The 25,802-nt window shown below is 47.0% G+C and overlaps 1 protein-coding gene across 7 annotated transcripts in view; it reads left to right on the top strand.

Annotated features, from left to right (window-relative positions):
* NTN3 (netrin 3) overlaps positions 1 to 25,802 on the top strand; it is a 214,450-nt gene that overhangs the window by 80,610 nt on the left and 108,038 nt on the right. For all 7 annotated transcript variants that reach the window (XM_061599695.1, XM_061599698.1, XM_061599700.1 and 4 more), the window contains exon 2: positions 20,866 to 21,877. In XM_061599695.1, the coding sequence (XP_061455679.1) occupies positions 20,911 to 21,877 (967 nt within the window). In that variant the 5' untranslated portion in view covers positions 20,866 to 20,910. The remainder of the gene's footprint in view (positions 1 to 20,865; positions 21,878 to 25,802) is intronic.

Genomic DNA, 25,802 nt, shown 5'->3' on the forward strand with positions numbered 1-25,802 from the left:
GCTTTCTGGCAAACTCCAGACGTGCTTTCAGATGGTACTTTTTGAGTAACGGCTTCTTTCTTGCCACCCTCCCATACAGGCCAGTGTTATGCAGAGCTCTTGATATGGTTGACTGGAGCACCATGACTCCACTCCCAGCCACTGAACTCTGTAGCTCCTTCAGAGTCATTGTTGGCCTCTCTGTGGCTTCTCTCAGAAGCTTCCTTCTTGTTCGAGTGCTGAGTTTTGAGGGATGACCTTTTCTTGGCAGTGCCTGGGTGGTGTGATGCAGTGTCCACTTCCTGATTATTGATCCATGTTGTGACCCTGGCGAGGGGAGAGTTAGATCAGGGAGGGGAGTCAGATGGGGATGAGGCTCCTTGGGAAGCTGAAGGAGGGGAGACGAGCGGGGAGGGTTTTGGCTGCCCCCAAACCCCCTGCCTGGCACTTCCACTGAGGAAGCTCCTGCCCCACCTGCAAGTCCAATGCCCGAGCAGTTGGGAAGCTACTCTCCACCCGTGCTATCTACTCCTGTGCAGGAATTCCCACCAGGGACTTCAAAAGTCCCCAGCCAATCAGCATCCCGCTTCCAGAGACCGCACCAACACCTAACGAAGCCTCGTTGTCAGATGGATTGTCTGAGACTTGCCCCGCCCCTCGACCTGTGCGAGGAGGTGCAAGAAGAGAGACTTTTGGAGGGTGCAACTCAGGCGGAGCCACCATTTACGAGCCAAAACCTTCCCTACTTAAGCCAGTGTCTCCCAAGGCACAAGTGCTGAGTCATCTCTCCTCAAATGCTGCAGAGACTGCTTAGCTAGGCTAGTTAGGGGAGTAGTGAGTCAGAGTAGACAGGTATATGAAGAGCACAGCTTTGGATGCAACTATAACACTAATAAAAAGAGAAAAAGACATCACCTCGCCTCAGTCTGAATCCATCACCTCTGGGCAGGACAATCCAACTGTGCTCACTGGGATATCCAAACTCTTGGATATTATGTGTACCATTTTCCTAATCTATGCACTTGTATTACATTATCTCTCACTTCTGTAGAATGCTCTTTGGTCTTCATTTGCTTTCAGATCCACAGCCTGACCAATGAGCCTTCAACAGTGGGGGTTTTATCGTGACAATGTGACAGCTACTTGGTTTACAGGTGGAGGCCAATGGTAAAGTAATTGTGTCCTCAATAGGGCAGTTTTTCTTCTGTGTAACCTGGGAGCTTCCACAGCACAGGGAAAACTTACGCAAGCAACATATTTCAGTTTTGTATGTTTCTTACAAACATTTCCCAACATAAAACCAATGTCACCTTACAATAATTGATGTTGAGTTTCAGTGTTTCAAAATAAAATATACAGAATGAAATTACAGTGTACCAGTTGTAATACAGTAATATGAGAGCATTGGTCAGGGGTCTGATTACTTTTGCAAGGCACTGTATCATATTTTTGTCCCACCCTTCTCCCAAGGAACTCAGAGTAGTATTCAAGTCTCACATGCCTCTGTTAGGAAAAATTGCATGCAAAAATGTTTGTTAGAAGTGCATTCTAAAGTGCTGATGAATGCAAAGCCTTTTTTATTGCAAACTCATGTAGAAATGTGATGAATTGGATTTAAGATTGGAAAAAGACAAACTGAAATGGACTGATTCATCCATCCCTAGCTGTGTGGCTGAATGGGGATTTGAATCAAGGTCTATTGCCTTCTAATCCTACACAAGCAATTAGTCACACCATAGAGGCTGTGCATGGTTCTCTCTTAGATTAGGCATTTGCTCAACCCTCTTCAAGTAAAAACCAAGGAAGATGCTGAACTTACAGTGGTGACTTTGAGCGATCGGGCAAACATTTGCAGGCAGCAGCTAAGATCTAAGGAAGGCCGCATTATTACAAAGGTTTGTTATAGCCTCATTTAGATGGTCACCTGATCAAGTGAGATTTTGATACTCTGTTGCTCTATTAGCAGCCTGACCTTGAATGTATTTACTTAGAAATACAGTAGGGCCCCGCCTTACAGCGCTTCGCTTTTACAGCGTTCCGCTAATACAGCGGTTGTGAATTGTAGAAAGGCCCCACTTTACAGTGCTTGTTCTGCTTTTATGGCGGTTTTTTGCCGCCGGGCGCCATTTTGGTCAATGTAAGTCAATGGGATCCGCTTTACAGCGGTTTTTGCTTTACAGCGGGGGTCCGGAATGTAACCCGCTGTATGAGCGGGGCCCTACTGTAGGTCTCATTTAGTTCAGCAGGCATTACTTTGGAGTAAGTAATTCTAGGATTATAGCCAAGTGACTGAATAATTAAAAAGTGGCATGTAAAGAAAGGGAAGGCCTTGTTGCTCAGGAGAAATCTCAATCCAAATGGAAAGGCCTTTGTAATCCTTCCTCACAGAGCAGGCCAAATGTCCAACCTGGGTGGGTCCAGTCCGGTGTGTCTCACATCCATAAAAGGTGCTCCAAACCACAGGTGTAGTGTCTTGGGGACAGCTAAAGATGGAACTGGAGGTTCTTGGTTCTAGACCCGTTGGTTACTGGCATCGCTGCACTACAATTATTCATCTGGGAATTCAGACTTGGATTTGAAGGATATGCTTTTGATTCTTTTTCTGTTGGTGGAGACCAAGCTTCATTCAGAACTCTTTACAAGAAGATATCACGGGTGAGATACTAAGCCAGTATCCCTAACTGAAGCTCTTATGCTGTTTGCAGAACCTATTTTGCGCAATGACGCAGTCTTGAGGCTCAACGGCTCCACCATCTATTAATGACCTGCTTGTGTTCCGACATGTCTGATCTGATTTTGCCCTTCCTAGGATTCTGGCACTGTTGCAAGTAGCCACAGGACAAGCTTTTTCTCCTCACTTTCCGCATCCTGCCAATTAGGAAATAATGTTCAAGCTGCAATGAAAGGAGGGCATTTTTCTTTTCCAGCATCCTGCCTCAATTTCCCTTATGGTAGAGCATTTGTGGGGAAGGAAGAGAGCTTGGGGTGCTATAAGGGCTGCGAGACTGCTAGAAGCCAGGGATTCCCCAGTTCGAATTTTGCCTCTGCCATGAACTTGCTAGGTGGCCTCAGGCAGGCAGCCCTTCAGTCTCAGTCTGCTTCTTCTCCCCCCACCCCAGTGGAGGTTGGTCTGTTAGGGCAAAGCCCCACCAACTTCAGTCTGCCCTTAGCTAGCTCCCACCTGCCCTGTCTTCTTATTTACATCCTGTCCAGAGTGTGGCCTTGACTGTTGGTTCCCTCCTCAATGTTGACATTAAGGGGGAGGATGGGAGCAGAAGTAGAATTAGTTGCCCCTGCCTGTCATTGGCTCTGGCTCCACCTTCTGTTGGCCTCTCTGCCTTCCGCTCCACCAGTCCCAACGGGCACAAGCCACCACCGCCCTGTCTGCCAATCTCCTCTATAGGGAATAATAGTACTGACTCACTTTATAAGCTTTTTGTAAGGATTACAGCTTAGATAAAAACAGTGTTAATGGCCAAAGGGATTTTTTAAAAATCTAAATGATTTGGGGAACTTTGTAACTTGAAGTTTCAATAATTTGCCATTTTGAAAATTAATATGTTTTATAAAGTACTCTTGAACTATCTTACTCTTGTCTTACTTGGATTGCCTTACTTATAGCTTATTCTTTGGGCCCTAGATGTCTGCCTAGAGTCCTACCCTGAGTGCAGGATCTCATTTTGGGTGGTGGGGAATGGTACTTGAGGTATCCAGATCTCTTCTTCTCAACAGAATCACTCTGTCGGTGCACAGTTGCAACCAGTCTGCTTCAAGGATTAGCTTTTGTCGATTCTACAGAATCATGATTGCTGCAGACTCACCCCTGCAGGGATGTCTCTCACATTGCCGTTACACTCATCTGTGTCTAACCAAACCACAAGAATCTCTTTTTTTTTTTAAGAAAAAGAACTCATATTTAGGAGAAAATAAGAAGAGCTCTGCTGGATCAGGCTAGTGGCCCATTTAATGCAGCATCCTGTACTTGCAGTGGCCAACCAGATGCCCCAGTAAGAAGCCCAACAGCAGGAGGAATGATTTACTTTAGGGAAGCAGTGAAGGAGTGTGTGCTTAACCCGCTCTCCAACAGCCACTTCTCTGCTCCAACTCACCCCCGCTCATTTCCCCCTCTCCTTGCAGGGATCGAACTATGAACTTATGAGAATAAACTAGAGGTGGAAAGATCTGTCCGTTTGGGTTCTCTCATTTTCCCAATCTTAAATTCAGTTCTCCACATTTCTGCCCAATTTGTGGATTATTATTATATATATATATATTAAAAAATCCTCATGAAAATTCTCCAGCATTTTGGGGGAAATTTTGTATGTTATTTTCACTAATTTATTTATTTTTATGCACACTGTTCCCCAACGTATGCATTTTTGTAAGCGTTGTTTGGTTCAAGAACTGCATTGCAAAACTGAGGTAAGTGCAAGTTTTGAAGGATTGCTGTGTTTGGTTCTCGTATTGTTTCAGAAAGTGTGAATTAGATTTGGCTTCAAATGCAAACTGAATCGAATTTCTCACTCATTTGGGGTAGGGAATGGCAGGGGGGGAGGGTTAAACACCTACACCATTGCTTCTCCTCTGTAAATCACCCCCTCCCAAAGCAGCTTTCCTCTTTGAACACCACTGCCAAGAAAGGCCATTGGGATTTTATTTCATACCAATGTTTATTTAGGCCCTTGGATGCATATCTGACCCCTTTTCAGACTCCACCCCAGGAAGATACACCCAGTGATGAATTATTCTTATGTCGTGCGTTGGCAGTGCTGATATTTTGGTCCCCATCTGTTGGCTCAGTGGCTGAGATCCAGGTAATAAAAACAGAAGCAGGAATCAAAGCAGCAGGAATTATTTGGGCCCTGAGGGTTCAACGTCTTTTGCTGATTCAATGACTCAACCAAAAGAGAGGGGGAGAGAGAGAGAGAGAGAGAGAGGACAGGAGAGAGAATGAGGCAAAAAGCACTGACCTCCTGAGGGTTGCTCTGCTGCCCCAAAGAAAAAGGTCAGAGCTTTTGCCACAGATTCTGACATTAGTACCCCTAGAAAAATGTTGGTCCTTTCCTTGCTTATAACCGAGGGCCTCTTCCCATATATTATTTATATATCATAATATTTATTAGTCACTTTTTTTCTAAATTGAAAATTCAAAGCAACTAACTAATGGTGGAAACAGATTTAAAAACAAGAATAAAAACAACCTAAAGTACTCAGACTACATAAAAACAAAATCCAACTTCTCCCCACCTGACTAAAAACAAACAGAACACTAAATCCCAAAGGCCTGGGTGAATAATTTTTTATTTTACTTGCAGCCTAAATAGAGACAGTGATGGTGCCAGGTGTGCCTGCCTGGGGAGAGCATTCCACAGATGGGAAGCCACCACTGAGAAGGCTTGTTCTCGTGTTGCCACCTACCGCACCTCCCATAACAGGGATGGATAACTTGTGGTCCTCCAAGTGTTGCTGAACTTCTAACCTTGATGTCTATGTTTTACCTCTGCTGTTGAAAACAGTATGCTTCTGAATATCAGTTGCTGGAAACTGCAGGAGGGGACAGTGCTATTGTGCTCATGTCCTGCTTGCGAGCTTCCCATCTGTTTGGCCACTGTGAGGACAGGGTACTGGACTAGATGGGCCACTGATCTGAACCAGCAGAATTGTTCTTATGTTCTTACAGTCCTCATCATCATTCCTGATTATTGGTTCTGCTGCCTGGGGCTGATGGCAGTTCAAGTCCAATGACATCTGAAGGTCTGCAGGTTCCCCCCAACCCACCACATAGCATTCTACAACAACTTCATACCAAGGGCATGATCCGGCCAAAGTAGCTCACTTTTAAAATGTTGTCAATTTCAGTATAAAGCATGCTCTGTTGTAACATGAGATCTGATTGCAAGAGGCGCAGTCTAATGTAATGGTTCAAGCAGACTTCTCCAACCTAGTGCCCTCCTGGCATTTTGGATTACACCAGCCTCCCCAGCTAGCACAGCTGTGCTAGATTAAAGTGTTGGAGATGGGGCAGGGAAGATCTCAGTTCAAATCCCTATCCTTTTTTATTTAAAAGCATTTATAAACAGCGTAATATGTTAAACATTGCTAAGCAATATACTTCACAATGTCATTAAAACAAAAATACAGCCTAATGCCAATAAAGCAGCAGTAGAAAACATGTAAAAGCAAATAAAAATAAATAAATTAGGGTATTTAAGCACATAGGACAGGGGCCTACGTCATGAGGTATGCAATGCCTGGGCAGAAAGAGAAGTCTTTTCAAGACATCTGAAGCAACTTATGGTTGCTGCTTCACATATGCCAGAGGTAAGGGCATTCCATATTGTAGTGGCAACAGCATAAAATGCCAGTTTTGGGGACACTTCCCTTGTTGTTGTTATTATATGCCTTCAAGTTGATTATGACTTAGGCGACTCTATGCATCAGTGACCTCCAATAGCATCTATTATAAACCACCCTGTTCAGATCTTGTAAGTTCAGGTCTGTGGCTTCCTTTATGGAATCAATCCATCTCTTGTTTGGCCTTCCACTTTTTCTACTTCCTTCTGTTTTCCCAAGCATTGTCTTCTCATTATGTGTCCAAAGTATGATAACCTCAGTTTCATCATTTTAGCTTCTAGTGACAGTTCTGGTTTATTTTGTTCTGACACCCAATTATTTGTCTTTTTCTCAGTCCATGGTATGTGCAAAACTCTCCTCCAACACCACATTTCAAACGAGTTGGTTTTTATCCACTTTTTTCACTGTCCAACTTTCACATCCATACATAGAGATCAGGAATACCATGGTCTGTATGATCCTGACTTTAGTGTACAGTGATACAGCTTTATTCCTACACAGCTATAAAAAGTTCATTGGGTGATCTTGGGCCAGTCACTATCTCTCAGCCTAACCTCCCAAATATGTCTCTATCTCTGTGCTTCCTCAGCCCAATGATTGTAACTCCCTGCTATTGACATCAGGCAGGCGCCTTCACTGCATTATTTTCAGCGCCTTCTTAAAACTTTTTTTGTTTGGCCAAGCCTATCCAGACACATAGACGTTGGTGTGTTTTCATCTTTTTAGTCTTCCACTGTGTCCTGGGGTTAGGATTCAGCACTGAACTCCTGCACTCTTTTGCTGGACAGTTCCCAGTGAACATTGGGCGGAAAGAGCAGAGGCAATGTCACACCCACCCTGGAGCCACTTTTAAAGGAGGAAGGTTGAGATCTCGCTCTTTGCCCTTCGCTGGCTGCTTTGTCCAAGACTCCAGCGGAGACGCTGTTTGCAGTCTTGTAATCTGAAAAACAAGAGGAGAAATAACATTACGCCCAGGTTGAAGCCCTATTGCTGGACTTGGACAAAAGCAACCAAAAATCTCTTTAGAGAGAGTCCAGTTGCTGCATTGTAATAATGCAGAGGCTGACCAGTTATCTGGTGTTTTTTAAAGCCGTCACTAGTTAACACGAAACAGGGGAGCTGGCTTATTTTGCAAGGCTGTTGGTAATGACCCTGTGAGCAGCATTTTTTACTTTGCTAATATACTTTTAGGCCCCGTCTGCACCATGCATTCAAAGCCCCTACGATAACACTTTAAACAGTCATTGTTTCCCCCCAAAGAATCCTGGGAAGTGTACTTTGTGAAGGGTACTGAGAGTTGTTAGGAGACTGCTGCTCCCCTCACAGAGCTACAATTTCCAGAGTTCCCTGGAAAGAGAGACTGATTGTTAAACCACACAGAGAATTGCAAACGTAGGAACGTGGGATGTTACCTTATACTGAGTCAAACCCATTGGTCCATCTAGCTCAGTATTGTCTACACTGACTGGCAGTGGCTCTTCAGGGTTTCAGGCAGGATTTTCTCCTAGCCCTACCTGGAGATGCCACTGGGGATTGAACCTGGGACCTTCTGTGTGCAAGGCAGATGCTCTGCCCCAGAGCTATGGCCCTTCCTCTGAGGGAAGAACAGGGCAGCTTTCAGGAGGTGTTGAGGAAAACGGGCTGCTCAGCTGTGGTCTAGAGTTATCCACATAGACATGCACATCAGTATATAAAAAGGAAAATGTCAAATGTGACAGTTTGACAAAAAGTGACAAATGTGGCAGCAGTGAGAGGCTCTATCTATGCAAAATGCAAACGTATCCAAGTTGAGCACAGTGACTATTCATGACAGCAGTAATTTAAAGGCAAATCATTTCCAGAGTGACTCTGCTGATCTGACACCTGCAATGGGAGAGAACCCCCTAGTCTTGATTGCATCCTAAACAAATTGACTCAAACTTGTTCCTAAGTTCTCATCCAAATTTTTTAATGGCCTTAGGGTGGACTCGCTCTCACAAGAGGCCGTGGTGGCCACCAATTTGGATGGCTTTAAAAGAGGTTTGGACAAATTCATGGAGGATAAGGCTGTCAACGGCTACTAGCCATAATGGGTATGCTCTGTCTCCATGGTCAGAGGCAGTATGGCCTCCGCATGCCAGTTTCTGTTGCACTCAGGTCCTGCTTACAGGCTTCCCTTGGGCATCTGGCTGGCCACTGTGAGAACAGGATGCTGGACTAGATGGGCCACTGGCCTGATCCAGCGTTGGGGCTCTTCTTATGTTCTTATGACAACCTTCATTGCATTCTCTCTCACACATGCATGCGCATGCACACCGACCCAGCCACAACTAGGGATGGAAAGATCGGTCTGTGTTGGTTCTCAGTTTCTCATTTTCCCTATCTTAATTTCACTTTTCCACATTTCCTCAACAATTTGCAATTAAAAAAAAAACACTCTAAAATTTCTCCTAATAAACACATTTTTGTAGGCAGTTTCAATTAACGTTCACATTTTTGCAAGCCTTTTCTCATTATGTAATGCATTTTAATCATATATTCTTGCTGGTCATGGACCGAAATAAACATTCATTCATTCATTCATTCAATCATATATTCACTTTTTTAATTCTCACTTTCCCCTAATAGATGCATGTTTTTGTTGACGAACTGCATCGCAAAATTTGAATAAGAGAATTTTAAAGGAAGGCTGTGTTTCAGTTCTCATACTGTTTTGGAAAGTTGCAAATTTGATAGATTCAGCTCGAAATGCAAACTGAATGGAAATGCTCACCCATCCCTACACCCACTTTCTCCCTGTGTGTGTATAGTTTCATCTCGGTTATTGTTTCCTGGAAAGCAAAACCCATAAAATCACTTACAGATTAGTTTAAGTTTTGCTGCATCAGCTCCCAAGTATCTGCTTGTACTGTTCTGCAGCTGCAGCATGGGAGAATTTATAGTTTGTTGCCTGCTTAGTGCTTGAATTCATCTGGAGCCAGGGCTGCGTCTTTTTCGTTTTAAAGCATGGCTCATCTCATTCAGATCAAGGCAGCTCCAGGGACAGAGTGAATTAAGGCCCCAGGAAAGAGAGTATGTAAGACTTGAAGGGCTTGCCTTCAAGTGTGCTTGGCACGGGTTATGAGGTGCTCTTCTTTGCAGGGCTAGAAGCCAGAGTTCTGGGCCAAGCTTGAAAGTGGGTTAGCCATAGCAAGGCTTACTGCCTCCAACCATGGAGGCAGAGCATAGTCTTCATGCTATTATCATGCTATGCTCTGTTATTTTCGGAGTTCAAGCACACATTGCAGCCAGGCAAAAGCACTCATGGAGAATGTGAAGCGAGACCAGTGAGAGAAAGAAGGTGTGTGGCCTGGAGAGAGTCCCAAAGGTTGGACAGAGAGGGCTGTAGGGCCGCATTTGGCCCCCTGGGCCTGAGTTTCTCTGCCCTTGCTTTTAACCCTTACCTGAGAGCAGTGTTGTTGTTTTGTGTGATGGTTCTCACCGGTACGGAATACCATCACCTTTATTTTTGCTGCCCATGGCAGCCACTTTGTGCTGGCACCCTCGACACTTTTATCAAAATATGAGTACCGGAACCTCATTTAAAAAAAAAAAAGGCACTGCCTAGAAATAAGCTCCATTGAACTCGCTAGCAGGGGTGGGTGGACTTCAAGCATGCAAGATCTACATTGTTTTTTCTTAGACCCCTGAGGTCCGCCAGCTGGGGCCAAGTGGAAATAGTGGCTTAAGTAAATTAGGATAGACATACACTGAGAATTAAGGAAGATGTCACCTCTGAGTGCATCTCAGCCTAGGAGGACTCACCCCATTACCAGAACTGAGCACTATTCAGACTGTCTAACAAAAATCTATTCCAGATTCCCCCCTTAAACTTTCTTCATTTCAGCTAATTCCCCTCCCATATCTTTTTTTTTTTGGTGGGGGCAAGAGAGGAATTTGCTGCTTTTGTTAAACATTTGGAGTCAGAAATGAAAGGTGAACTACTGCAAATCTTCCAGAGATCGACCAGTAGATCTTGATCCATCTTCTGCCCACCCTTGCTATATAGGATTTGCTTGTGAGTAGGCATGCATAGGACTGTGCTATAAAAGGCCTGCAAATCTGTTAATTTTGTGAACGTTATCTCACCATCCCCTCCTCCCTTTGTACCTCTCTTTGTTGGGTTCCTGGGGCTAGTTTCTTGCCGTTTAGCTGTCACTGTTTAACGGGTGCAGAACTCTGCCTGTTTGTTTGTTTCTCACCAGGTTGTTATTATCTGCTGAACCCAGGAACAGAAAGATCTGCCTATTTCGTTTCTTTCCGTTTCTCATTTTTCCAAACTTAAATTCAGTTCTCCACATTTCGCCAGCAATTTGCAATTATTATTTTTTAAATCCTCATGGAAATTCTCCAGCATTTTAGTGCAAATTTCTCCTAATAAACACATTTTTGTAGGCAGTTTTGACTCATGTACACATTTTTGCAAGCAGTTTATCCTAATATAAAGGCATTTTTGTATGTTATTTTCGGTCATATATTCATTTTTATGCACGCTTTCCCCTGACAAATGCATTTTTGTAAACATTGTTTGGTCGGCAAATTGCATTGCAAAATTCAAATAAGTGCAAATTTTGAAGGATGGCTGTGTTTCGGTTCTCATGTTGTTTCAGAAGTGAGAATATGATAGATCAGGCTTTAAATGTGAACTGAATTGAATTTCTTGCCCATTCCTAATTGAACCTACACCAAACATTAGATTATGGGCACCTCCAGACTGTGTGTGTGTGTTCTGCAACCTAACTTTGATACAATAATAGTACATTAATAATAATGTGCTGCCTTCAAATCAATTCCGACTTATGGCGATCCTATGAATAGGGTTTTCATGAGGCTGAGAGGCAGTGACTGGCCCAAGGTCACCCAGTGAGCTTCATGGCTATGTGGGGATTTGAACCCATAGTCCGACACCTTAACCACTACACCACACTGGCTCAATAGTACATTAGTGGTGGATTTATACAGGACAATCCACACAATTTCCTGTTTATTAGTTGTTCTGCAGTGCTTCCCCAGTGTTACTCTGTCATTGCTGTCTGGAGGGGCACTCTTACATTGTGGCACAGCAAAAGCACGGACAAAACACCCCCAAAAATGTTTGTTGTGTGAGAAAAGTTGCAGGATTTCAGCAGGAAGCTATGGGAGATAGGAAACAAGGCAATATGCAGGTGCAAACGTATTGAAAGCGGGATGACGTATAACTGCAAGAGACGTGTGTGTCACATTAGTAGCGCAACAAAATGGAAATGGACTGCCTTCAAGTCGATCCTGACTTATGGCTACCCTATGAATAGAGTGTTCATGGTAAGCGGTATTCAGAGGGGGTTTGCCATTGCCTCCCTCTGAGGCTAGTCCTCCCCAGCTGGCTAGGGCCTGCTCAGCTTGCCACAGCTGCACAAGCCAGCCCCTTCCTTGTCCGCAACTGCCAGCTGGGGGGCAACTGGGCTCCTTGGGACTATGCAGCTTGCCCACGGCTGCACAGGTGGCAGGGCACATAACCGGAGCCACTCCCTGTGGGGGTGATCTTTAGCTGGCCCTTGACACCCAGGAGACACGAGCAGGGATTTGAACTCACAGACTCTGGACTCCCAGCCAGGCTTTCCTCCCCACTGCTATACCAGCTGTTTTAGCGCAACAAAACAGGACAAAAAAGGTGGACCGTCCAAATGTTACAGGATTTCAGCAGGACATTATGGGACATGCACTGACTGGAAATGAAGCAGCGCATCTGCCCTGAAACCTTTGCAGGAGCAAACATTCTTGACAGCTGTGTATTACCACCCCAAAACCATCACAAGCACAAATCGTCATAAATGCACAATAAAAATGATATCTAGTGTGGGCCCCAACCTCCTCTTTTATCTGCTGGGCTAGCCCAAGATTGCCTAGAGCAGCCTTCCTGACCATTGGCAATGCTGGCTGAGGCTGATGGGAGTTGTGGTCCAACAACATCTGGAGCCACACTGGTTGGGAAAGGCTGGCCTAGAGGGAAGCTGGATGTCATCTGACTCTGTTAGCATGTATTGACTTTTGAAACTCCGCATCATTAATCTTTGGGAAGTGAGAGATATTGCATGACCATAAGAATGCATACATTTATGACAGCTAAATGGAAAAAAATCTCTCACACTTTCTTGGCTTAAAAGGGGGAAATGTATATTTTGAAATTAATATTTCAAAAATACTTTTTTGGCAGAGCTGGGCACACAACCAGTCAGTGGCTTGCTAACTTGGCTTCCTTGCTACCCAACTAAAGACCCCTTGTTCCTTTAATATAAAGCAAGGGTATCTCTTTTCCCCTTCAAAAGGTTGGAAGAGATTCAGGGCTGTGCAAGGCAATATGTCTCATCCAGAATTTAGAGAAAATTATTGGGCCAAGAATGCACATCCTCCAGCGGGGAGGGTGGGATAACTTTTTGCTTAGACCCAAAGTACAAAACCGGAAGGCTGGATGTCCCTTCTTCCATTTCCCCCTCCCCCTGCCCCGGAGGCACAGGAGTGATAGTTGTAGATCCTTTGCTGGTGGTTGTTTTAGCCCCCAACTGCAAGTTGCCAAACTTGTGTGTTTGTCTGTTTGAGAGAGATGTGATTCAGTAGGAAGATAACAAGCTGCCTTATACTGAATGACATCACTAGTCCATCTAGCTCCACCTGCCTTCCCCAACCTGGTGTCAGCTCTTCACTGAGACAGCAGTGTTGGTGGGGGTGGAGGCAGGGCTGGAGATTCCTTGGTAATTGCCGGGCCGTAAGTCCTCAGCCAGCAGCTTGGCTATAAATCTGCCAGGCTAGCAAGGAGGAAGCAAGATAAGGGCAGAGGCCGTTCAAAGCTTACGTGCCAAGCCAGAAATCCAGAAGAGACGTCAGTGAAGGTCCGGGTCTAGTTTGCCGAGAGATCAGTCCAAGTCAAGGTTCAGGGGATAGGAAAACACACAGTGGTCACGCCTGACGTTGTAGTCAGCAACAAGCTGAAACCAAGGTTTGACTTTTAAGGAGCAGGTTTGTCAGCAGGTGTGAGCCATCAGCGTTTTGGCCTTAAGTGGACAGGCCTGCCCCTCTTCTGCCTGACCTTCTGTTGTCTGCGTTCTGCAGGTGAGGGGGGAGTATCCTGTTCACTGTTTGCGTCTGGCTGAAGGGCTTCAGCTGTGTCTGGGGTGCTCTGCAGCTGAGGGGGAGAAGGAGCTGGGTTCTCAGGAGTTTCCTCCATTTCTCCTTCTGGGTCTGCTGCTGTTACTCCCGAGTCATCCTCGTCTGATGAGTCCTCTGACGGGGCCATGACACTTGGTGCTTTCCAGATGTTTTGAACTACAACTCCCATCATCCCTGATCATTGGCCATTCTGGCTGGGGCTGATGGGAGCTGGAGTCCAATATCATCTAGAGGTCAGGAATGGTTTGTCTACACTGACAGGCAGCAGCTCCTCAGGGTTTCAGGCAGGAGGCTTTCCTAGCCCTAACTGGAGATGCCAGAGATTGAACCTGGCACCTTTGGCATGCAAAGCATGTTCCCTACCACTGAGCTATTTTCCTGCTGCAAATAATGAGTAGTGGGCTCTCTACACATTCTCGGAGGCACTGTCTAGATGTCGTGCAAGCGCCCCTTCTGGACACGCTGCGGAATGCCTTCCAAAAGGAGGTGCATCAGGGCTTGTCGTCATGGCTAGGCTGTGTTTCGCCTCCACTGTCACAGACAGGGTGCCCCTGAATGCCAGTTGCTGGGAATCCCAAGTGGGGAGAGATGGCTGTTGCACTCAGGTCCAGCTGGCTTGCGGGCTTTCCATGGGCATCTGGTTGGCCACTGTGGGAACAGGATGCTGGATTAGATGGGCCACTGGACTGGTCCAGCAGCTGGGCTCTCCCTCCGCTCTTGTGGCTTCAAGTGGCTGGTGAAGGCAAAGCTATTCAAAAAAGCCTTCGGCTGATTTTTTTCCTGTCCGGTCCTTGGCTGCGTTGGAATTGTTACTGTAGGTTTGCTTTTGTTTTTTGGTGGTTGTGGTTTCTGTGGTTGGTTTTGATTTGGGAATAGTTCTCTGGGATTCTGACGCGCTGGGGCCCTTGGATTATATTCAACTGACTTCTACTCAGAGTAGCCCTTTTGAAATTAATGGGCCTACGTTAGCCATGTCTATTAATTTCAGCGAGAGTGGCTAGCATTGGATACAGCCCCGTGTTCCTTGGAAAGTAGGTGGGATGCAAGTTTATTTTCTCCCCAAACGAAATAAAAATAAATAAATATGCTGTGACCATAAATACTGATAGCAACTGCAATTCTACAAGCGCTGGTCTTTAAGTAGCCAATACGGCACCTTCCATGCAGAAGAAGGAGGAGTCAGCAGTGGAGGCTGCTCTGTTAGGGCAAGTGGAGCATTGTCTCCCAGCGACCTCGGTCTGCTTTCAGCCAACCCCCCCACCTGCCTGCCTTCTTTCTTACAACCAGTCTAGGAGGTGGCGGCACTGGCTGTCAGCTTCCTCCTCCTCCTCCTCCTCAGTGTTGCCCCCCCATAGAACTCAGCAGGGCGGCGGAGGAGGGAGAGACAGCTAGAATGAGTTGGCTCCGCCTGTCCTTGGCTCTGGCTCCACCTACTGTTGGGGCTCCCTGCCGTCCGCCCCGCCAGTCCCAATGGGCACCAGTCACCATTGGGTATCAACAGGCTCAGGTTTGCAGAAGAACAATGAAACTTGGGGGGATCCTAAGGGGGGGGAGAAACCCCAAACAGCTCAGTGGGTTCAGAATGCTGACTGGTTGATTGTGGTGGTGGTGGGGAGGGCACAGAAGGCTAGATTGCAGAGACTATATGGAATGGAGTGTTTTGGTTCCTGAATAGAATCACTCCACATTGTTTGTTACGGGCCCTCTTGGGGAAGGGCCATAGCTCAGTGACAGAGCATCTGTCTTGCCTGCAGAAGGTCCCAGGTTCAATCCCCCCCATCTCCAGATAGGACTAGGAGAGACCCCTGCCTGAAACCCTGGAGAGCTGCTGCCAGTCAGTGTAGACAATACTGAGCTAGATGGACCGAGAGTCTGACCCTTCCCTTGTTTCTGCTGAATGAGCCAAGAATGGTTAGGGGGACAATCTAGTCACTCCCTGGGTCCTTGCCTCCTCCCCTTACTGTCAGTTGTTATTGTCAGGTGTTTTGCTGCCTGCCCTGTTCTGTTCCTCCCAAGCAACCAGCCCCAATGCATGCCCGTATCTTGGTCTAGAATGGGTGGAGTTTCCATAGCCATTAGTGGGTTTGGCATGGAGAAGAGAGCAAACCGGTACCCAAATTGAAGAACCATTTTTCTTTTGCAAATAAAGAAAGAAGCAGACAACTTTTCAGCTGGCTGCCGGCCTTCCTGCCTGCCTGCCTAATCCAGGCAGCAGCATGCCACAGGTTGACTTAGGTTGTGCAATTAATTTGTATTTATTTATCTATCAAATTACTGTCTCAGCTCAGGGCGTCTGCTGAGGTTATCCAATATTTTCCCCTCGTGACAAATTTGCAGGGTAGGTTAGGCTAGACAGAGTGGCTGACCCAGACCTGACGTCAGCACCTTGCACTCTCAGGCAGCTGCCAGGGCTTTAGGGCCCCAGTGAGGGTCCACTGGCACTGATGCCTGCCCTCAGGGTCGCTGTGGTGGGTACCTGCCAGTTGACTACAAGCTGCCATTTCAATTACCCACAATGCCTTAGAGAGCATGACATAGCTATTCTGGGGCATTGTGGGTAATTAAAGTTGTAAACTAGGGTTGGGAACCTGTGGCCCTCCAGATATTGCTGGACTTCAACTCCTATCCTCCCTGACCATTGGCCATGCAGGCTGGTGTTGATGAGAGCTGGAGTCCAAGGGTCCCCCAGCTCTGCTTTAAATGATGGCTTGCAGTTGACCCTGATTCACCAGCTGTGGCAAGAGAAATGGCAGGCTCCACACTGCATGGCATGTTAATGTTCGTGTGTGTGCAGTGCCTTAATGTTCATGCACATGCATATGCAGCCTTGGATACAAGTTGCATTCATTGCAAGATGGACCCAGTTAGAGATCTAATTTCTGGTTGCCCAGGACAGAGAACTGCACCCTGAAGAATGGGAACTTGCATGAACTAAGTTTTAACCTCGGATCCTGAAGCAACCCAAATAGGGTTTACTAGGGGTCTGAAAATAGGGAGTGTCACCTGTAAATAGGGACATTGGAATATATTTGGTAGTGCAGTGTTGCTAGTCTTACTAAAAACTATTCTGCAAGTGGACAAGAACATAAGAGCCCCGCTGGATCAGGCTGGTGGCCCATCCAGTCCAGCATCCTGTTCTCACAGTGGCCAACCAGATGCCCATTATGGGAAACCCACAAGCAGGACCTGAGCATAAGAGCACTCTTTCTGCTTGTGATTCCCCAGCAACTAATATTCAGAGGCATACTGGAGAACCTAGCCATTGTGGCTAGTAGCTGTTGACAAGTAACAAATATTGGGGGCTGAAAAGACAGTAGACATTTGAGCAATATCTTTTGCTCATGATGTTCTTCCACCTGGACTGACTGGGATCCATCCATTGGGATCTCGGGCAGTCCTTGCCCCTGTCCAGTGCAGGCCAGGCAGATAGGTTTGAAATGGAATGTGAGTGCAACCCCTCTCCTAAAAACCTAAGGAGAGCCAAAGGCCCAGCTAGTCCAACATCCCGTCCCCACAGTGGCCAACCAGATGCCTGTGGGAAGCCCACAAGCAGCAATCTTCCCTTCGTGTTGCCTCTGATACTGGAGTGGCTGGCAGCCACTGACTAGTAGCCTTATTTCCCATGAAATTGATCTAACCTCCTTTTGCAACCATCCAAGCGGAAGGATATCAGCAGGTCTGCAAACCTCTTGCTTTGCAATTCCTTTATTTGATTTGATTTGACCGGCAGTGTCAAACTTGAAGCGACAAACAATGTGGCAGAAGCCTCTTTGCTGTGATGAAGCCCGGGCATCTCCCCCACCCCACCCAGCCTCCTCCCTCAGTAATTGTCATTGCCCCATAATCTAAAGGACAAGCTGTGCAAAGGGACCCCGAGGCAGGATGAAGGCGGGCGGGAAATTGCCTGATTAACATCCCATTCAGAGAGCAAACTCTTGCCCTGGCTTTACAGTGGGTGGGAACAAGCGTCGCTCCTTGCAGAGAATAGCTGCCTGGTGGGCTTGGATCAGCCCTGCTGGGCCCCCAATTTCCCCCTTGGCCTTTGATGTGGGATGCAGGGTTTTGGAAGCTGGCTGGCTTCCCCACTGGGGGCATTAGGAGGTAATTAAACCTTTCAGTTTTCACCCAGCATGTGGTAGGAACACAACTGTCCTCAGGAGTGGAGGACTGGCCTAATTGAAAAGAGGGAGGAACTGATGATGGGGTGCATGGGAGGCGGGGAGAGGCAAAGCAAGGAGAGAGAGAGAAGCTTTTAACTAGGACCCTGGGCAAGCAATGGGCCAGATGCAAATGGCAGGAAAGCATGAGGAACCTAGGATGCTGCCTTTATATCAAGTCGGCCCGTTGTTCCATCCAGCTCAATACTCTCTGCACCGACGGGCAGAGCTGACAACATACCAACAGAGGGAGCTGCCTTAGTCTGAGTCAGCCCATTTAGCTCAGTATTGTCTACACTGACTGGCAGCAGCTGTCCAGGATTGACAGCACAGGAAGAGGAGAAGCTGCCTTATACAGAGTCAGTCTGTTTGTCTGTCTAGCCCAGGACCGTCGACACTGACTGGCAGCAGCTCCCGAGGATGCACAACATATCAATAGAGGAAGTTGCCTCTTCCGGAAACAGGCTATTGAGCTAATGGCCCTTCACAGCTATTTGAGGCTGCATTCAGAGGCACAGACATGAACTGTGTTTGGGACTTCTGCAGGGCTATACATAATTAATGCCAAGTATATATAGCTACCTGTACTTGTGTTCTGGCTATTCGGTATTGATTCTCTCCTCCTCCCACCCATGTACCTTCACAGGCCCGCTCACCCAAACATTTCCTGCCATGATGAGCTGGGACACCAATGCACCTTACATAAGGCCCGTAGAAGAGCCTGGCTGCTGGATCAGGCCAGTGGCCCATCTAGTCCAGCATCCTGTTCTCACAGAGGCCAACCAGATGCCCACTATGGGAAGCCTACCTTAAAGTGGGATCTATGGATTGAGGAGTTTACTTGCACTGATCCTTTGCACTCTGGGTCAAATGCACTCCGAGGTGGAGTGCCCACAATTTGGGTGACCCTCAGACAGGGTGCCCTTCACTGGACCACCTCATCACTGCCGTCACCACTGCAGATTCGTTCCCTCTTCTCTCTGTGCCCCAAGCTGCACTGCCAGTGTGGTGTAGTGGTTAGATTGTTGGACCAGGACCTGGACCAGGGTCTGAATCCCCACTCAGCCATGAAGCTCATTGGGTGACCTTGGGTCAGACACTGTGTCTCAGCCTAGCCTACCTCACAGGGTTGTTACGGGGATTAAATGAGGAGGGGGATAACCATGTACGCTGCCTTGAGCCCTTAGGAGAAAAGGTGGGATATAAATGGAATGCAATAAAATAAATAAATAAAATACAATCCAGACTGAGAGAGTGAGAGTCATGGTGGATCTGTGGTGCCTTTTTACTTGTGCTTCTGCTTCCACACTTGGAGATGTGAGTCCTACAAGACTTGGTCCCTGCTCTCTGTCTGACCAATTTCCTCCTGATCTGTGAGGACAGGGCCCTGACCGACTCCACCTACAAAGGACGCTTCTGCCTCTTAAGGTACAGAGAGACTATTGGAGTGGGATAATGTTTAGGGTTTGTTGCTGAGGGTCAAGATTTTGTTTTGGAGCTGCATTATTTTTGCTGTTATCTGGATTGTGTTCTTGTATTTTTTTATGGTTAGAACTTGTTATGAATTATCACTGGGCAGTTTAATTTTATTTCATATTTATTAATATGAAGGGTTTGCATTAGCCCTTTGTTTATGCGACTGTTTATATTTTGTTATGTCTTGTAACTGTTGGTACATTAGCTTATGTGACTGTTTTCATGTCGTTAGCCGCTTTGAGGATGGTTTAGAAACATGACATACAAATAAATGTCAACAATGATGATGGTGATGATAGGGCCAGTGCAGAGGCAGCATCTGCAAGGAGGAAGAAGAACAGGGCAGAGGCGTCTGAGGTTTGGAAGTGGTGCCTTGCTAGTGTGTGGGCTCAGGCAGATGTCCTACAGTGCTGACTGCAGAGGCCAGCATGGCTGATCCTGCATCTAGGGATGGAAGGATCTGTCAGCTTAGGTTTTCTCAGTTTCTCTTTTTTTTCCAATTTAAAATTCAATTCTGCAGCAATTTGTGATTTTTTAAAAAAAATCCTCTTGAAAATTCTTTAGCGTTTCAGTGTGAATTTCTCCTAATGAACACATTTTTGTATGCAGTTCTGACTAATGAGCAACCAATTTCAGAATGCATTTTGTATGTTATTTTCATGAATGTATTTATTTTTATGCACACTTTCTTCTAATACATGCACTTTTGTAAACATTGGTTGGTTGGAAAACTGCATCACAAACTTCAGATAAGTGCAAATTTCAAAGGATGGCCGTGTTTCAGCTCTCATATTGTTTTGGAAAGTGTGAATTTGATAAATCCAGCTTTAAATGTGAACTGAATTGAATTTCTCCCTTCATCCCTATCTGCATCTAATCTCCACGATCCGCATTACACCCAACTTCAGCCTGCACCTATGTAGACCTTGTTGTTTGACTGCATGCAGCCTACATCTTTAGCCATAAGCAAAGTTAACTTTTAGTGTTTTGTTTATTAAATTTTTATTCTGCTTTTCTTCCAAGGAGCTTAGGGGCAGCATACTCCATTCATCCCTTCCCCATCCTCATTTTATCCTCACAACCACCCTGTGAGGTAGATCAAGCTGGGAGAAGGTGATTGTCCTAAGTGTGCTTCATGGCAGAGTGGGAATTTGAACCGAGGTCTCCCCCAGTCCTAGCCCACTCCAAGCTGGTTCCATGAGATAACTGGCTGGGAGACGATCATCTCCCTAGTTAACCACAAAAGCGAGATAGAAAGAGTTGTTTCTTCATCAAGAGACAGGATTTCTTTCATTCCTGCTGTGGCTCACATCAGGAGCACAAAGACTATTTCCCTGCAGCTTATGCAGAGAAGCTCCAAAACGGATATCCTATAGCTGCGACCTGTGCAACACCCCCAAGGGGAAAAAAAATCAAAAGGTGTGGGTTCCACAACCATCCTGTGCTCTTGCTTAGCCGAGCTTACAGATTCACAGCACTTTTGTATGTTCACTGTTCCCATGGTTTGAACCCCTCTGCTGCTTGCCCTGTCCAAAGTGACAATCGAGCGCTCCTCCAACTTTCTGACAGCCTTTAAAAATGTTTGCAAGCTTGTCTGCCTATTCCCTCTCCAGTCCATGTTCCCTTCCTCAAAGCTGGAGATGTACTGTAGCCTGAGCTTCTGTCCCCTCTCCACCACCACCCCAATCCCCAGCGAACAACTGGAACCATTTTAACACTACATTTGCTTTTCATTTAGAGAGAAGCCAGTTTCTGTGACTTTGGAAGGTCTCTCGCTGGGAGGATGGACCCCTTGCCTATGTTGTGGTTGCTCCTGACTGCCTGTGGGCTAGACCTGTCTCAGGCTGTGAACCCCTTTGCAGTGCAGCAGATCCCGCCTGACCCTTGCTACGATGAAAAAGGGGCACCTCGACGCTGCATCCCAGAGTTCGTCAATGCCGCTTTTGGGAAGGAAGTCCATGCCTCCAGCACGTGCGGGAAGCCTCCCACCCGCCACTGTGATTCTTCAGATCCCCGGAAAGCCCACCCAGCCTCTTACCTCACCGACCTCAACACCGCTGCCAATATGACCTGCTGGCGCTCGGAGACCTTGCACCATTCGCCCCAGAACATCACCCTCACCCTCTCCCTGGGCAAGAAGTTTGAGGTGATCTATGTGAGTCTGCAGTTCTGCTCGCCCCGTCCCGAGTCATCCGCCATTTTCAAGTCCATGGATTACGGCAAAACCTGGGTGCCTTATCAGTATTACTCTTCGCAGTGCCGGAAGATCTATGGCAAGCCCAACAAAGCCACCGTCACCAAGCAGAACGAGCAGGAGGCGCTGTGCACGGACGGGCACACCGACCTCTACCCGTTGACCGGAGGGCTGATTGCCTTCAGCACTTTGGACGGGCGTCCTTCCGCCCAAGATTTTGACAACAGTCCTGTTCTCCAGGATTGGGTGACAGCCACTGACATCCGAGTCATTTTCAGCCGCCCTCACTTGTTCCGGGAACTAGGGGGTCGGGACCATGAGGACGAGGATGGTGGGGTGAGCTCTTCTTCCTACTACTATGCTGTGGGTGAGTTTCAAGTTGGGGGACGCTGCAAGTGCAACGGGCATGCCTCGCGCTGCGTGAAGGACAAAGAAGGCAAGCTGGTGTGCGACTGCAAGCACAACACTGAAGGCCCCGAGTGTGACCGTTGCAAACCTTTCCATTACGATCGCCCGTGGCAGAGGGCCACTGCCAGGGAGGCCAATGAGTGCCTAGGTAAGAGAATATTCAGTCTTTCCTTTTGTGCTGGTCGGCTCCTATTACCTGTACATTGTTATCTGTCCAGGACTGTTGGTGCTGGTCTGCCAGTCAAAACAGAACAAAACACAAGCCAGGGAAAAAGGCCAAATTCTGCAATAGGAACAGATGCCGCTGATCTTTATCCAAAGCAGCCTGTTGCACAACTGGCTCTTTGTGAGAGGAGCTTTCATAGGCAAGAGCCCCCAGCCTACTTTGTTAGATTAAGGGTGAGGAACCTTTTAGATCAAAGGTTCATCTGGGCAAACTTCTGGGGGCCGCATGCCAGTGGTGGGTGTGGCCAGAAGGAAAAGCGTGTGGAGCAATCAGAGCTTGGAACAGTTACTTTTTTTGAACTACAACTCCCATCAGCCCCAGTCACTGGATTGGGCTGATGGGAGTTGTAGTTCAAAAAAGTAACTTTTCCAAGCTCTGGGAGCAATTGATGTTTTACCTTCGTACAATAGGGTGGTTTCTACACAGGCTCACACACTCCTGCCTATCCTCCATCCAGGCAACCAAGAGACATGCTCAGAGTTCAAGGGCGCATTCCAGCCAGGCAAAAACTCCCAAGGAAGATGTGAAGCAAAGCTGGTGAGGGGTGTGGCCTGGGAAGAGGGGGCGTGGCCTACAGAAAGTCCAGGGGGCCAGACTGAAAGGCGTGAAGGGCCATATTTAGTCCCCAGGCCTGAGTCTCACTATCCTTGCATTAGATGAGTTAAACAGCCCTGAGAAAGAAGTGGTTAGACATGCAGATATGGGTAGAGGTACAAAGGTGTATAAACCAAATGAACACAGTAATTTATTTATATATTTATGTATTTATTTATTATGTTTGCATACCGCCCCATAGCCGAAGCTCTTGGTGGCAGTTATAGAAATGGTATAGACTAGGACCACATTCACAACTTACATTTATCCCACTATTATTTCACTTTAAACAGTCATTGCTTCCCCCAAATAATCTTGGGAAGTGTAGTTTATGAAAGGGTGCTGAGAGTTGTTAAGAGACCCCTATTCCCCCTCACAGAGCTACAGTTCGCAGAATTCTCTGGGAAAAGGGACTGACTGTTAAACCACTCTGGGAATTGTAGCTCTGTGAGGTGAATAGGGGGTTTCCTCACAACTCTCAGCACCCTTCACAAACTACACTTCCCAGGATTCTTTGGGGGAAGCTATGACTGTTGAAAGTGGAATAATAATGGAATAAATTTATGGTGTGGATGTGGCCTGGGTTGCATTCTTTGATATTCCAGTGAATGCCGATTATGTTTAGACTGGCAAAGGGCCTGTAAATATTACAGATATGGCTCCAGATATGAGTGGGCCCTACTCTGAGCATGGGCTCCCTTAAGGCTCACGGGGAGGGCTTACTTTGTAGTAAGCCTAACAGGCTTCCCCATCCCACCCCGCTTTCTTTTGTTTTCACTGTAAGGAGCAGAAAAGCTCTTGAGAGGCAGCCTCTTGGTAGCCGCCATTTTGTTTTTCCTCAGGATGCATCAAACTGTTGCAATGTCTGCTTCATTGTGGGGAAAAACAGAAATGGCAGCATCAGCCAAATTGCAGCTAATGAAGTTCAATACAGCGGCTAGGAGTGTGTGGAGGGTGGCAGGGCAGGCAAGACGGTAAGTAGGCAGGCAGGCAGGCAAGTTTTCAGTATGACAGGCTGTTTTGATGTTATAATCTTACGATTATTAGAGGTGTTTATGCTGAACCTTCCCACTAAAAGAAATGCAGCTTACAATATATATATATGAACAGTTAAGTGACAAGTCAAAAGACAAGAGTGCAGCAGATGAAAGAACAAAATCATTATCCAAGCTCAGCAGAACAAAAGCCAGTGGAGGCTGGTCCATTAGAGCAAATGGGAACACTGCCCCACCAGCCTCAGCCAGCCCCTGCCTGCCTGCCTACTTTACTTATAATAATAAATAATAAAATTTTATTTGTTAGTCGCCTATCTGTCCGAGTTATCGGACACTCTAGGCGACTTACAACAACATATGAAAATACAATAAACAATCAAACACAATTATCAATTAATCTAACATCAGAAAACATCCAATAATATATCAAAAAGCTAATCCACCCCACAATTCCTATAGGCCTGCCTGAATAGCCAGGTCTTAAGAGCTCGTCCAAAACCCACCAGGGAGGAGGCATGTCGGAGATCATAAGGGAGAGAGTTCCAGAGGGTGGGGGCCACAACCGAGAACGCCCTCTCCCTGGTCCGCACCAGTCTAGCTGTTTTGACCAGTGGGACCGAGAGGAGGTCCTGTGTGGCTGATCTTGTAAGGCGGCCTGATTGGTGATACTGGAGGCGGTCCTTCAGATATACTGGGCCGAAACCATATAGGGTTTTAAAGGTCAACACCAACACCTTGAATTGGGCCCGGTAAACAGCTGGTAATCCTGCCGGCGGCTATGCTTAATTAAGCTTGCCGCCGCATTCTGTACCAGCTGCAATTTCCGGATCGTTTTCAAGGGTAACTTACAACCAATCGGGAGGCTTCTCTTCCTGTCGTTGGCTCTGGCTCCACCTACTGTTGGGCTCTTTGCCTGCCGCCCCACTGGCCTCAATTATCACCAGCCACCACTGCCAAAAGCCTACTGGAAACGAAGTATTTTCAAACCCATAAGAGAGGAGAGTGGGAGGACCCTTTCTAGATCCGTTGCCGAGTGTTATACTGCTGTCCCTCTTCTGAGCTCTTTACATTTGCTGACTCTTTGCTGACTTTAGATCTCACTGCCTGATCATTGTCTGATTTGATCTGATGATGGGGCAGGCAGAGGCATCATAGGTTGAGGGTGGGGAATCTTTTTTTTTCCTGTTAAAGGGTGCACTCCCTTAGGGGCAAGCTGTTGAGGGCTGCATGCTGTCAATGGGCAAGGCCAAAGTGAGTGGTGGTCAGGGCCAAAGCTAAAAGTGGTTAGGCTCTCTCTCTCTCTACCACCCAATTTCCCTTCCTTGCCACCTGAATGAAATTAGGCTAATGTTCACATGGTACTCAGGCTTTTGGGCCACAGATTGCCCAACTCTGGCATAGGAACACAGGAAGCTGCCTTATACTGAGTCAGACCATTGGCCCATCTAGCTCAGTATAGTCTACACTGACTGGCAGCAGCTCTCCAGGGTTTCCCAGCCCTACCTGGAGATGCCGGGGATTGAACCCGTGACCTTCTGCATGCAAGGCAGATTCACTGCCACTGAGCCTCGGCGCTTCCCCTAAAGCTTAGATGCTTGATGTCACTGAGCAGCACAGCAGCCTCAGGCCAAGGGGCTGAGGTGGACCAATTTGCAAGACCAACAATGAGCAACTTGAGTGGAATTAAGCCATGTTAAGGATTGCCTGCAAATACATCAGCTCTCAGCTGATCGGCTCCGTACAGATCAGCACAGCAGTTCAGGAGAAAACAGCACAGACTGCAAGAAACGCAAGCCGAGACCAGAGGAAGCGGAGAGGGGAGTTAACTTTCGATACCAGTCTGGCCAAAGTCTCTTGAAGTCATTGCCATTTCCCTCTCGCAACCCTCCTAGCTAGCTGAACAAATTCTCTCGGGAGATTTTTTCCCCCTTTAGCAACCCTATGGGGTTCAGCCCTTTGGCAGATGGGACTGAAAATATGAACAAGAGGAGAGAAAAGGAATGCAAGCGGAGGGTTGGGGGAGGGAGTCAGTGTCCCTTTAAAACGTCCAGGACAGGTTCCGCTGCACAAAGGCGGCTTAACGGAGCTGCCGTGTGAAAGTTTTTCCTATCGGCTCCATCTCCAATTTCTCCCTATCCTCTTCCAGGCTTTGTGCCCTTCTGTGAAAGAGACCCTCCATCACACGCCTCCAAAAGGGGGTTTAGTGGCCAAAAGCCGGATTAGCTCCTCCGGTGTCCCCCTCTGTGCCTTTCAGCCGT

Source organism: Rhineura floridana, chromosome 17 (genome assembly GCF_030035675.1).
Source record: "Rhineura floridana isolate rRhiFlo1 chromosome 17, rRhiFlo1.hap2, whole genome shotgun sequence".
NCBI lineage: Eukaryota > Metazoa > Chordata > Lepidosauria > Squamata > Rhineuridae > Rhineura > Rhineura floridana.